At 39.9% G+C, this 14126-nt stretch overlaps 1 protein-coding gene across 1 annotated transcript in view; it reads right to left on the reverse strand.

Moving 5' to 3' along the window:
* Positions 1-1908: 1908 nt before the first annotated feature.
* Positions 1909-14126, reverse strand: part of sec61b (SEC61 translocon subunit beta) — a 30577-nt gene continuing 18359 nt past the window's right edge. Inside the window, exon 4 of the mRNA XM_038797659.1 lies at positions 1909-2277. Coding sequence (XP_038653587.1) covers positions 2190-2277 — 88 coding nt within the window. The 3' untranslated portion in view covers positions 1909-2189. The remainder of the gene's footprint in view (positions 2278-14126) is intronic.

Genomic DNA, 14126 nt, shown 5'->3' on the forward strand with positions numbered 1-14126 from the left:
GAGAATCCTGCCCATTGTTTCTATTTCTTTGAATTTAAGTTGGAGGGGATCCTATCAAGGTGCTTTTATGGTGGGATTTTATAGCGCACAGAAAAAAACTACTTTCTCAGACAGGGATATCTGGAATGGGAGGTATGGAACTTAAAAATTAGAGGATTAGACAATTTTAGAGTAAAATCAGGAAATACAGACACACACACAGGTAGTGGAATCTTTCCCCCGAAGTCAGGGTTAAATTATATTTTCACAGCCAATGTATTTTGTTTTCTATCCATAGAGCTGCCAGACGCGAGTACTTGCAGCATTTTCTGTTTTCATTCCAGGTTTCCCACATCCACAGTATTTTTCTATTATCATTATCTAAACAGTGCTATTTTGCGACGTACAGAGTGGAAGGAGCAGTGGGGGCCAGTTTAGCTCAGTTGGCTGGACAGCTAGTTCGTGTTGCAGAGCAAGGCCAAAAGCGCGGGTACAATTCCCGTACCGGCTAAGGTTATTAATGAAGGCCCGTCTTCTCAATCTTGCCTCTTTCCCGAGGTGTGGTGACCCTCAGGTTAAATCACCACCGGTCTGCTCTCCCCCTCAAAGGGGAAACAGCCTTATGGTCATCTGGGACTATGGCAACTTTTCCCTAGAGTAGAGGAACCTGGGAGTGCATAGTCACAAATCCTTGAAGGTGGTAGGGTAAATTTATGCGCAAGAATGTCAAGGCCTGAGAGGAGGGTGCAAAGCAACATTACCAGGATGACATCAGGGATAAGGGACTAGTTTTGTGAAATATTGCAGAAAATAAGATTGATCTCCTTAAACAGAGAAGTTTAAGGGGAGAACTAATAAATATATTCAAGATTATGTGAATGTTTGATGGAGCAAGTAGGGAGTAATGGTTTCCTCTGGCAAAGGGGTTGGCAACCAAAGCTTGGAGATTTAAAATAATTGGCAAAAGAAAGGAGGAAATGAGAATAATTATTTTTGGACAGTGTATAGGATCAAAAACTCTCTACCTGGAAGTATAGTGGTTGGGGATTCCACAGCAACATTTATAAGATAATTGTGGACATGTACTTCCAAGAGGGCTAATTTAGTGTTATGTTGAAAGTTGGATACGGGACTCAATTGGACAGCTCTTGCAGAGGCACACCAGATACAAATTCTGAGAACACGCATGAACAGACTCAAGAACAGCTTCTTCCCCACTGTTACCAGACTCCTAAATGACCCCCTTATGGACTGACCTCATTAACACTACACCCTGTATGCTTCATCCGATGCCGGTGTTTATGTAGTTGCATTGTGTACCTCGTGTTTTCTGCAATGTATGTTCTATTATGTATTTTCTTTTCATATACTTAATGATCTGTTGAGCTGCTTGCAGAAAAATACTTTTCACTGTACCTCGGTAAACGTGACAATAAACAAAATCCAATCCAAATAGCCTCTTCCTGTGCTGAGATTCTGGGGGCTGTTAGTATTAAAGAATTGAAAATGTTTTATTTCAGATACCCAGTCAGAATTAAGCACTCCCGGATCAAGTCCTGAACGTCTAGAGTAAAGCTCTTGCTAGATTGTCCCAATAGCATGCCTCAGCTTAAGAGCATTCTTTACTGCTACATACAAAGCTAACAGGCAACACCAAGAGGAAGTTGTTCGCTCCAGCAGAATGGACTAGATTTAAACCCAAGATTCAAAGGTTAAGGATCAGTGGCTAGCTCACTGTGTCAAGAGTATATTAAAAAGGAACCTTATCAAGACTATTTTGATATTTGAACTGTTTTGCATTGATAGAGGGTTAAAAAAGGTGTATTTTCATGCCTTAATGTCTAGCAGACCATTCCAAAGTGCTTCACATACAAGCATGAATTATCTTGGTAAATTGTTTTTTGTTTATACTGAAAAAACACAACATGATAATAAGTAACAGCGTTTTTATTGCTGAACATTAGGTGAGCTGTTTTACAAAATAATGTAAAACAAAGATAGGAAAGAGACTTTCAAAGATTTCAAAGTTCAACACAGAGACAGCATTTCTCCTTGTGAAAATTAGGAATATGGATTAAGCTGCTACACCCAGTCCTGTTGAGAGGATCTTTTCTTGAAGGTGAGGTTTAATGCGTCAGAATTGAGTTCTCATAAAAATAGGCATTTGGTCCAGGATGAATGAGTGCATTAAGTTGAAGTTGAATTCTTGTCTATGTGCGGGTGTACTTGCCCCAGATGTGCAGCATAAATACTGAAGCGATGAACAGTAGGCTCATAACAAGCACTGGAACAGGCCCACTGAGGAGAGAAGAGAAAAAAAATCAATAGGAGCACATTTAACAGTACGTTCACCACTGCTTGCTTTCATACTTCCAATGTCAATGCAGTGATAGTAATACAAGGAACCAAAGGGACACCTAGTGGTATAGCAAGAGTACCCACACAATGCTAGTTTTATCTGCACTGTTGGAGGAAACGCATAATAAACACACACCCACAAACTCTGCGTCCAGATTTATACACCATTCTGCCCATTGTTCACTTTAAATACCTCATTCTTAATAGATTTAGAAAATACAACGTTCTTCACTTAGGTTTAAAACCTTTAAGTACATCAGAAATTATAACCTTAAGAGCGGAAACTAAATTTCCTCACATCACTGTTTTCACTTCTTCCTCCACTTGCGAAGGTAAAGCTATATGTACCAATCCATATTGAACAAGAGCCCTCAGAAGGCATTGGAGGCCATATCAGTTCTTCAACTTAATGGTCAAGCTCTGACACAAGCTTTAGGCTAACCACACCATAATAAATTGCAGACTGGATTACAATGTCAGGACAGTTAGCATAACATGGCATAACCTGAATTTTAGATACAAACAGAAAACCTTGCTCACATTCTAATCACAAGCAAAATTGTTCACAGCTGATTCTCATTGATTTGTACAGGGGAGATTGAATTTAAACAGAGGTTATGGTCATTGAGAAGATCCAGAATTGCGCTCTTTCACTGGTTTCTAGCTCACTGGCTCAGAACCAGCACAATTCTTTATATCTGGAAGAGTTCTCCATGGAGCAAAATTATTTATCTTTTAGAAAACTGAAACAATCACCAGGAAACTCAAGGGTGCTGAGAGCAATTTTAAGTAACACTAGCTTCTAGAATCATAGAATCTACAGTGCAGAAGGAGGCCACCCGGCCCATCGAGTCTGCACCAGCCCTTACTCAAGCCCATATATCCACCCTATCCCCGTAACCCAGTGACACCCCACTTAACCTTTTTGGACACATGGCCAATCAACCTAACCCGCACATCTTTGGACTGTCAGAGGAAACCCATACAGACACGGGGAGAACGTGCAGACTCCACACAGATGGGAATTGAACCTGGAACCCTGGAGCTGTGAAGCATCTATGCTTACCACTATGCTACCGTGCTGTTTGAGAATTTAGCAAATCTACAAGTGCAGTTTTGCACAGCATTCTCTTTTTTTAATTAATCACAGTCTCACCTTACATCCTAGTGAAGGGCTCAACTCAGGCTGCAGACTTTATGCTAAGCCTTGAAACACAAAAAGGCCACTTTATGCCTTAAAACATCAAATATTTGAATCTAGAATCAGAAAATACTACAGCAAAGGAGACCATTCAGTTCATTATACCTGAAAAAGAGTCAGTGAATTAGTCTCAATCCCACACTCCTCCCCATAGCCCTGCCATTTTTGCCTTTTCCGGTATAGCTCATTCCCAATTTATCCAATCTAATTGGCTATTAATGCTGCACACAGTATAAATTGGACTGGGACAGACAGCAGTGAAAGAGATCACACCATCATCAACACAATATTACATTTATTAATCTGGGCAAGAAAAAATTGCAGGAGACATTCTTAGATCTAGTCTTTGACAGTCAACGTAGAATTATGGAGCTATTATAAAAGGAATTAGCAAATGTTATAAAGCAGCTCAGTATATTAAAAAAAATAGCCTGTGTACTTAAATTCTGGATAATCAGACAAAGAAAAATAGTTGCAGATGGAATTTATTTGTTTTTCTTTCAAACAAGTTACTTAAATTGAAGTGTTTTTTAATGTGGAGTTAAGAGTCCAAAAATATTCTGGACTTTAAAATAAAGGTGCTCGTACACAGACTTGACTATTAAAAGATTTTTTTAAATCCTTAAAATCCTGAACTCATCTGTCTCATTGCAGTTATCGGATGAAGAATGGACTTTGACATAAAGCTCCTGTTTCATTTCCCATGTGTAAAATGAACACAAACTATTGAAAGCCTCAGATCAATGTGTGCACATACGTTCATACACAGTCAAAGCTGATAAACTCATCTACCACTGACATACATATCCAAGGTACAATTTGACCTTCAAAGAAATATGGGTGAACCGGAGAAATACCTATTATTCGAATTGTCAACTCAAGCCATCTAACCAAATTATTTAAAAGACAAAGTGCTGAAAGAAACAAGACTTGAGGATTAACACAAAAGTTGTTACTCTTTAAAAGAGGAAAACCAATTTGACTAGTAGGTACATGTTTCAAATCAGGGGAGACTCACTAAACAGACAAGATGAAATTCCCAGCTTCATCCATTTTAGCCAAAATGATTTAAGTAAAAAAACGAAGGAGCATCACATCTAATTTCCCCCATCAAAAAGTACTTTGCCTGTTTAGTGTTTCACAAAGATTTATTGTTGAAGATCTTGTATTTAAAATATAGATTTTGAAAAGGTCTTCAATTTTCCTACACACAAATGGGCACACTACCAATTCCTGATGCAGTCTGATGATGGGAAGCCTAATGAAGCAGGTATAAAAATTGCACACACATGCACATTTCTCAATATGGGGAACATTGAGGTTTAGTTTTCATACAATAGGGTAAGAAACCCCTACACTGTTTTCCTTTTATCATTTCCATCTCCATAATAATGCCATCTCTATCCCGCCTCCGCTCATTCACTGCAGAAACCCTCAACCATGCCTTTGCTACCTCTAAATTTGACTAATTCAACACACTCCTGTGTGGAAGGTGTCACATTTCACCCTCCATAAACATGGTCATCCAAAATTCTTCTGCCCATGCCCTCACTCACTGCAAGTCCCATTCGCCCATCACCCCTGCGCTTTCTGATTTACATTGGCTCTTGATTAAACAACACCTTGGATTTTAAAATTTTCATCCTTGTTTTCAATTCTCACCATGGCCTTTCTCTTCCCCATTTCTAATCTCCCTTCACCTCAACACCCTCCCAGATATCCCAGAATTCAGGCCACGTGAGCACCTCTGATTTTAACTTCTCCATCACAGGTGGCCGTGCTTCAGTTACCTGGGCCCTAAACTCAGGAATTCCTTTTCTCATTTTGATGCTCCTTACAGTTGCTTCTTGAATGAAGCTTTTGGCCAGATGACCCAATATTTCCTTATGTGGCTTGATGTTAAATTATGCTTTAGAATGATTTTCCTGTGAAGCACATTGAGAAGTTCTGTTATGTTAAAGGCACTACCTATAATTTATTGTTTCTGAAGTGTATGAAATTAAATCATTTAAAATCTGATAGTAAGACTTGTATATTTTCAGCATTAAGTTTCAGTCAATCGCTGCCATTTCACCGTGTCAAGCTTTACTTGAAGTATTGAACTATTTGAACTCTTTTCTTGATAAACTATAAAATTTGGAAGTCATAATTACCAAAGTGCTTCTTCCTTCCAACCCAACTCCTCAGTACCAATCTGTGATAACATATGTGAAACTGAGTCAAGAGAGTCGGAGACCAATAACTAAATACATTAACAACACTCCCACTACCAGTCATTACTGTCAAAGAAATTTAGTGTAAGGTATGATCACATTGTATGGTACGAATCAGTAGTGGCGGTCTTGGTTTGATTCTGTAGAATTGGAGGTGAATTTTATCCGGTTAAAAGAGTTGATGGGTCACATGTCATTTAGTTTTTTTGATTGTCTTGAATTCTCACTTATGTAGCCTAAGTTTGTAAAGAAATGGCGTGGGATGTGATTTAATCAGCTTATCATAGTGCATCTAATCATACTGTAGAGAACCTTAGGCAGGCATCACGTAGGAGATAATTTTTTTTCAAAAAGATAAAAAGACCAAATTTAAAAGGTCATTAAATGTGGGAGATAGAGACAGTTGTCTTTTTTTTTTATTCATCAAAAAGACTGTATTCCGAATTTCAACTTGCAAAGCATCCTACTTTTCATCCTTTGAAACACAAGAGACTGCATTTAGCAGGTTACTGCCCCAATCATAACCTACTGCATGGTTACAAAGTTCAAAATGCAAAATAATAACTCAATTTATTTGTAATTATGCTGCAATTTAGTTGTCAAGTTAAAAAGGTAGGATGCTTATGCAATTCTACTTTGCATACATTTTAATCGTGCAATGCTGATCATTTAATTATAAATTAATTCAACCTGTATAATAGATCCATTTAGTATCCAGTATGGTAAACCTGCAACAATGCACCAGGTTAATCAATGGGGCCACAAGACTCTTAAAAGCAGGATCTTGACTGATTGGACTTTTAACCAGCTATCTGTTAAATATGCCCAGCACATTAAACCATCCCAAAGAACTAGGCATTGAACAAAAATCAATACAATATTCAGTGCTCAAAGTAACTGGTTGGCACTGTTTTACACAGAGTAAAAGTTTTAAACCTTTTCTGCACAAGAGATGCAAGGAAATAATTAAAGTGGACAAGAAAACCTGTGTTGACCTCAATAATCTCACTCAAAAAGTAGTAAAAACTTAAAACTATGGTCTGCTCTTTTAAGTTGGTAACAGCATGTGACATGAAGTATTCAGTATAGGAGAAAAAACATTTCGAATTGTATAGAAATACTTATGAAATTATTCAATTGAAGCGGTACAATACAGGTACTTCTATTATTCTAGATAAAAGCCTAAAAATAAAGCTACTCAGAGAACAAGTAACAGGGAAAAAGGATATAAAAGAGAAAGCAAAGCAGAAATTCAAGTAAAGACAAAGTCTGAGAACACGCACAAACAGACTCAAAAACAGCTTCTTCCCCACTGTCACCAGACTCCTAAATGACCCTCTTATGGACTGACCTCATTACACTACCCATGTATGCTTCATCCGATGCCAATGCTTATGTAGTTACATTGTATATATTGTGTTGCCCTATTATGTATTCTCATGTATTTTCTTGAATTCTGTTTAATTCCCTTTTCTTCCCATGTACTGAATGATCTGTTGAGCTGCTTGCAGAAAAATACTTTTCACTGTATCTCGGTACACGTGACAATAAACAACTCCAATCCAATCCAAGTAAGAGGTTTATTAATATTTGTAAAAAGAAAGGAAACGCGTCTTTGTACTTTACAGATGATGGTCTGCTGTGTATTTCCACCATTTCCTGTTTTTATTTACGCTGGCAATCATTAAGTGAAGAGCATTTAACGATCACAAAAATAGGACCAGAGTAGTTCATGGCAGAGCAACGCAAGATAAATATTTTAAACCAAAGTCTCATTCTAGGATTTCTTGTTTTACAAAAGAGGCAAGAATAAAATACAGCTGTTTTATTTCCCTCTCTTTAAGATGATTGTTTAAGGACATTTGGGTGCTTAGCTTCAAAAGTACCCTCTCTGACTTTGCTGGGGAACTAAAGCAACTTATTAAAACAGATCCAGAATCCTACCCAGGGAAATAATGCTACACAGCTATTTTGTATAAAACAGCTAAACTGAATCAAATGAACTGAAGGACATGTTAAGTCATTTGACAGTTTCCTGTATACTGTGCAACAGAGCAGGTTTTCTGTGAAGCTTTGTTCTTCCCAGAAGAAAACACAAGGAATAGGAGCAGACGTGGAACCTCAATACCATCAGCTGATTTGCCTCAATTCCATTCTCCCATTTGCTCCCATATCATTGAATTCCCAGGAGACCAAACATCTCTCTACTTCAGCTATAAATATCATCTATACTGAACTACCAGAACCCCCTCAGGTAGGCAATGCCATAGATTCACAATAGTCAGAGTGAAGAATTTTTTTTCCTCATCTCAGTCCTAAATTATCGGCCCCTTATCCTGAGACTATGTCCTAAATTCCTCAGGCGGGGGGAAATGGATAGTGAAACATGAAAGTGGTGTTACAGTGTCTACCCTATCAAGCCCCTTCAGATTCATGTATGATTCAATAGGATCACCTCTCTTTCTTCTAAACTCCAGAGTTTGGTCCAATTTACTCAGCTTTTCATCATAGCATAACCCTCTCGTTGCAGTAACTGATCTAGTGGATATTCACTGTACTGCCTCCAATGCAAGCATTTCCTTCTTTAAATATGATGCCAAAACTGCACACTGCTCCAGGTGTGGTCTCACCAAAGCCCTGTACAATTAAGAACAAAGAACAATACAGGAATAGGCCCTTCGGCCCTCCAAGCATGATACCAACCTTTGCCAAAAGCCTCAGCACTTCCTTGTGCCGTATCCCTCTATACCCATCCTATCCATGCGTTCGTCAAGATGCCTTTTGATCTGCTTCCACAACCTCCCCTGGCAACACGTTCCAGGCACTCACCACCCTCTGCGTAAAAAACCTACCTCGCACATCTCCTCTAAACTTTGCCCCACGGATGTTAAACCTATGCCCCCTGGTGACTGACCCCTCCACCCTGGGAAAGAGCGCCTGCTCATCCACTCTATCCATGCCCCTCATAATCTTGTAGCATGACTTCCTTATTCTTGTACTCTAATTCCCCCTACAGGTCAAAATGCCATTTGCCTTCCTTTTGCTTGCTGTGCTCACATTAACTTGTGTTTCTCAAATGAGTTTCCCCAAAGCCTCGCTGAACATCAATATTTAGAAGCTTCACACCTTTGAAAAAATATTCCGCTTTGCTATTGTTACTACCAAAGTAAATAATCTCACACTTGCCCACATTGTATCCTGCCGTTTTATTACACACAAACTTAGAATCTGTCCATATCTCTTTGCAGCCTTTTTTGTGTCTTCCTCACAGCTTACATTCCCACCTAGTTTTGTATCATCAAACCTAGAGACATTACTCTCGATTTCTTAGTCATTAATGTAGATTGTAAATAGCTGTTGACTCCAGCACTGATCCTTGCAGCACTCCATTAACCATAAGCTGGCAACGTCAAAATTCACCATTTATCCCCCCCTCTGCTTCCGGTTCGTTAACCAATTCTCCATCTAAGAGTTTAAATTACCACCACCACCCGGTGTGCTTTTATTTTTTCTTTTGCAAATTTAGCTTGTGCGGCACCTTATTGAATCCCTTCTGGAAATCCAAGGATAGTATATTTATTAGATCCCCATTATCTACCCTACCAATAACTTCCTTTAAAAACTCTTAGCAAGTTTATCAAATGATTTCCCTTTCATAAAGCCATGGTGACTCCATGTGATCACTCTGATTTTCTAAGTGCATGTTAGGACTTCTTTAATAATAGATTCCAGCATTTTCCAGATGATTGATGTCAGGTTAACTGGCCTATAGTTCCTGTTTTCTCTCTCCCTCCCATCTTGAATCAGCAGTGTCACATTTGCTAACTTCAAATCTTCAGGGCTCATTCTAGAATGTAGAGAATTGAAGCTTTAATTAAATAATAATAACCTTTATTAGTGTCACAAGTAGGCTTACATTAACACTGCAATGAAGTTACTGTGAAAATCCCCTAGTCTCCACATTCCAACGCCTGTTCGGGTACACTGGGGGTGGGGAATGCAGAATATCCAATTCACCTAACAAGCACATCTTTCGGGACTTGTGGGAGGAAACCGGAGCATCTGGAGGAAACCCATGCAGACACGGGGAGAACGTGCAGACTCCGCAGACAGTGACCCAAGCCAGGAATCGAACCCAGGTCCTTGCGCTGTGAAGCAACAGTGCTAACCACTGTGCTACCGTGCCACCCGTAAAATTAAATGTTCCTTCTGGACAATGTTGAGTTAAAGGAAACACTTGCAAAAATGTTACTGATGTCTTACAACAAACTGAAATGTGCCTCATTCCTCCCATTTTTACCACGGTTCCTGATTCACGCTTATTCTGGTTTACAGGAAGACATAATTAAGGGAATCAAGTACTTCCTGCATGTTCTGTTTACATTTTTAAAATGTCAAGTTCTGGAGGTGCTGCAAAGGAGAGTCTTAAGATCGATTCCCGAGTATGAAAAAACAGAGTTCCAAGAGAACACTGGAAAAACTTAGACTTTTCAAATCAGAAAGTAAGCAACCGAGGGGGGCCCTTAAAAAGTACAGAATGTATTGAACAATATAAAAGGCAAACCAAGTACTACTTCAAAAGTGAAGCAACAGCAAGACAAAAACTCACCGATTCAAAATCAAATTTGGGACAGATGCCAGAAAGTTGTTATTCATTTAAAAAGTAATCAATGCATGGAATGGGCTTCTAGGTTGGTTAGTGGAGGTAGAATCCGCGCTAAAACAAAAACAACTGGATTGGATCAGAATGACTGAAGGTTTGCTGATGGCGCTGATCTAAGAAGGCTAAATGTTCTCCTCATCCAAAATTTTCTTCTGATAAGTGAGTAGACTGGAAATGCAAGTGATCAGAGCTGGCCGTTTTTCTGATTCCATAATACTTTATGTTTCTATTCCAGATACAAACTTCTAGCATGATTGGATGATATGGGCTCTCAGCTGAATATTTATTACTATAATTGGTTTATATGTGCATACAATATACTGATGTTTAATACTCCTGCAGATTTTGGTTTCATCTTAGTTACATTTTAGTTACGGCACTCTCGTCATAGAGGTCTACATCACAGAAAAGACCCTTCAGCCCATCACGTCTGCACCGGTCAAAACAACCACCTTGTATTACCTTGCAATCTCCTATTGGTGGCTACTCTAGGGCAGTCATGAAAACATATCTAAAGGTCAGTCCTTTCACCAAATACTATATTGCATTTCCATCCTATCAACATATCCAATAGGACTCAAAAACTTCAATTTCCCCCCCTCCTTGTGCACTGTGAAGTATTATTACATGTAAGAAAGCAAATATAACCTACACTTTCCAGATGAAATATTTTATAAAGGCGAATAAACTGGATAGATCAATATCAGCAATCTTGAACAGTTCTTTCTCACAAAAAGAAAAAAAAAATCTTCACACAGGATAGATCTGTTGGGAAGATTTATCAGAAAAGAGCTTTTCTTAATAGCTAGTGAGCATTACTAAAAGTACATGCCACACTCTTCACCATTCTCTCACAATTATTTAAAGAAAACAAAAATAGTTATATCCAACCATTACCGATGAAGACACATCTTGGCTACTTCCCACTGCAAAGACCTTTCACTTCACTTGGAACAAAAAGATCAAGCCCGGATTTTATTCTGTTCAGCGGGTCTTTAGTATTTTCACAAAAGCATTGCTGATTACTGATTACCAGAGATTTTGGACTGACTAGAAAAGCAGCCAATCTCAGAATGCATTACTTTAAAAGAAAAGTGAGGGAGCTTATTTTTCTCATGAAGGTAAAATTTGCAGTACAAGACCTAAATTTGAAGAATTATTGCAAAATGCATCATTAGCTTAAACCCAACAGAACGAGGGACATGAATTAACACCAAAGATTCACTCATTAACATGGATATCTTTAGTATCAACCGAGTATAATAATGCAGCTCCATCATACCATCAGGTTTAATATTTCAAGGCAGTATGCTTAAAGACGTCAACAGCAATCACGGTTCAGGAAATTAAGAAAATTGAAATGGAGAGTGTAAGAATCCTTCCTGTATATTTCCTTTGTTATAATTCCGTTTAAGTTATTTTATTATTTTGGTCCGTAAACCCATAATTGGAATGTACCTTTAAGCAGAAGATTCAAAGTTGAAGCGGCTCGCTTGTTTTTGGAAAGGAGTCAGCGGGGTAGCACAGTGCTTAGCACTGCTGCCTCACAGCGCCAATGACCCGGGTTCAATTCCAGCCTCAGGTGACTGTGCGTAGAATCTGCACTTTCTCCCCATGTCTGTGTGGGCTCTCCGGGTACTCCAGTTTGCTCCCACAGTCCAAAGATGTGCTGATTAGGTGGATTGGCCACGCTTAAATTGCCACTTAGTGTCTGAAGATTAGGTGGGGTCCGGAGGGTTAAGGGGATAGGGCGGGGGAGTGGGCCCAGATTAGACTGCTCTTTCAGAGGCTCGGTGCGAACTCGATGGGATGAATGGACCTCTATCTGCATTGTAGACATTCTATGATTCTATCCTATGAGAAGTCAGACTCCTCGGCCTAAGTGGATTTTAGGAATCAGGTTTGGAGGGAGTCGGATCAATTGTTTGGCTGGCAACCGGTGGGTTGGCAAGGGACAACAGTCAGTGATTGATTCCTGTGCGATGCTTTCTCAGAACTGGGCAGAAATATTTTGACCTTAGGAGTGTAAGGAACGCTCTCTCACTCACTGAACTGAAAGAACTGTTTTATTGTTCTGAAAGCAGAGTATGCCCGGCACATCCTTTGCTGTGAGCTTGGTATGATGCTGTGTCTGCAGAGAAGGTAGGCAACGTTGCCAGACAAAACCATCTCAAGCCTGGGGAGGAAGTATTCAAATGAAAGCTGAACTTCGGAGAGAAAATAACCGGTTATCATCCCTGTGCAAAGATCTTTATCCTTTTATTTTATTTATATTTTCTTTACCTTTCCACCACCCTTTCCCCTCTGTGTTGTTTGTCTGTGTTTGTGTGTGTATAGATATAAAGAGTGGGGGTAGTTAGGAAGGAAGAGTTGGGAAAGGGGTATTAGATAGCCAGTTACATTTTCTGTTGGTTTAATTATAGTACTGCACATAAAAAGGTTACCTGTGTTAAAGTTACAAACATGGTGACTGCAGTTTATTGGGCTCAGCCAAGGACCGCCGGTATTTTAAATAAAATCTAATTTCACTAGTGTTGCAACTTCGGATCAAGTGGGGCTGGAGTAGATCATGCACTGCCTAAGATGTCTTGATAATAGTGAAACATGATGAAGGTGTTACAGTTTTGGGGAAGCAGTGGCGTAGTGGTATTGTCACTGATCTAGTAAACCAGAAGCCCAGGATAAAGATCTGGGGATCTGGGTTCGAATCCCACCACCACAGATGGTGAAATTTGAATTCAATAAAAATCTGGAATTAAAAGTCTAATGATGACCATTCATTGCAGATGGTCGTAAAAAGCCACCTGGTTCACTAATGACCTTCAGGGAAGGAAATCTGCCATCCTTACCCAGTCTGGCCTACATGTGACTCCAGACCCACAGCAATGTGGTTGACTCTTAACTGCCTCAAGGGCAATTAGGGATGTGCAATAAATGCTGGCTCAGGCCGCGACACCCACATCCCATGAACGAATAAAAAATGGCAACATTAATAACACACATCAGCTGATTTTACAACAATCCAATCTCATGCAAATATAAGAATGAAGGATGTGGGCAGAATTCTCCATTTTTGAGACTAAGTGCGGTGGCAGGTGGCTCCAGCCATACCTTTCCCGTTGGCCAGAATGGCAGGAACTTGTCCCAGATTCTGCACCTGGAAGCTCGAATCATTCACAGGCATGTTCCGCTCCAAATCACCTGGTAGCTGATTCAACCAGCAGCTATCAGCCATCAGGTTCAAAGGTCCGGGTGGCATTTGCAGCTGCCAGTCCAGCACACTTCCTCGAGCCCACCTGTCCTCATAAGACAATGCATGCAGGATGTCCGAAACCCAGAGGCAAAAGGCCAGCAGCCTCAAGAATAAGTCTGTACCTCGATTCAACTATGAACTCCCGAGTCCAGCACATGCAAGGCGCCCTCTGTCCATCCCATCAGGAAACTTTGCGCAGCCCCTTCCACTTAACAATATGGTATCCCTTTGACACCCATGTTTCATGCAACTTGTCGAGTTCCAGCTTCCCTCCCCTCTGTCTTTCCTCTGCCTTCCATTGTTTGAAATCCTCATCCACCTTCTTGCACCTCTGCCTGCCATCATGCCCCCTCACCTGAAAGGGCATAATGGCCCTCCAGACCCCGCCCTTTCACAGCATTCTTTCCACATGATCACCCCCGTCTTCATCTGCCACTCACCCCTCAAGTCGCACCTGAC

This window comes from Scyliorhinus canicula, chromosome 5 (assembly GCF_902713615.1).
Source record: "Scyliorhinus canicula chromosome 5, sScyCan1.1, whole genome shotgun sequence".
NCBI lineage: Eukaryota > Metazoa > Chordata > Chondrichthyes > Carcharhiniformes > Scyliorhinidae > Scyliorhinus > Scyliorhinus canicula.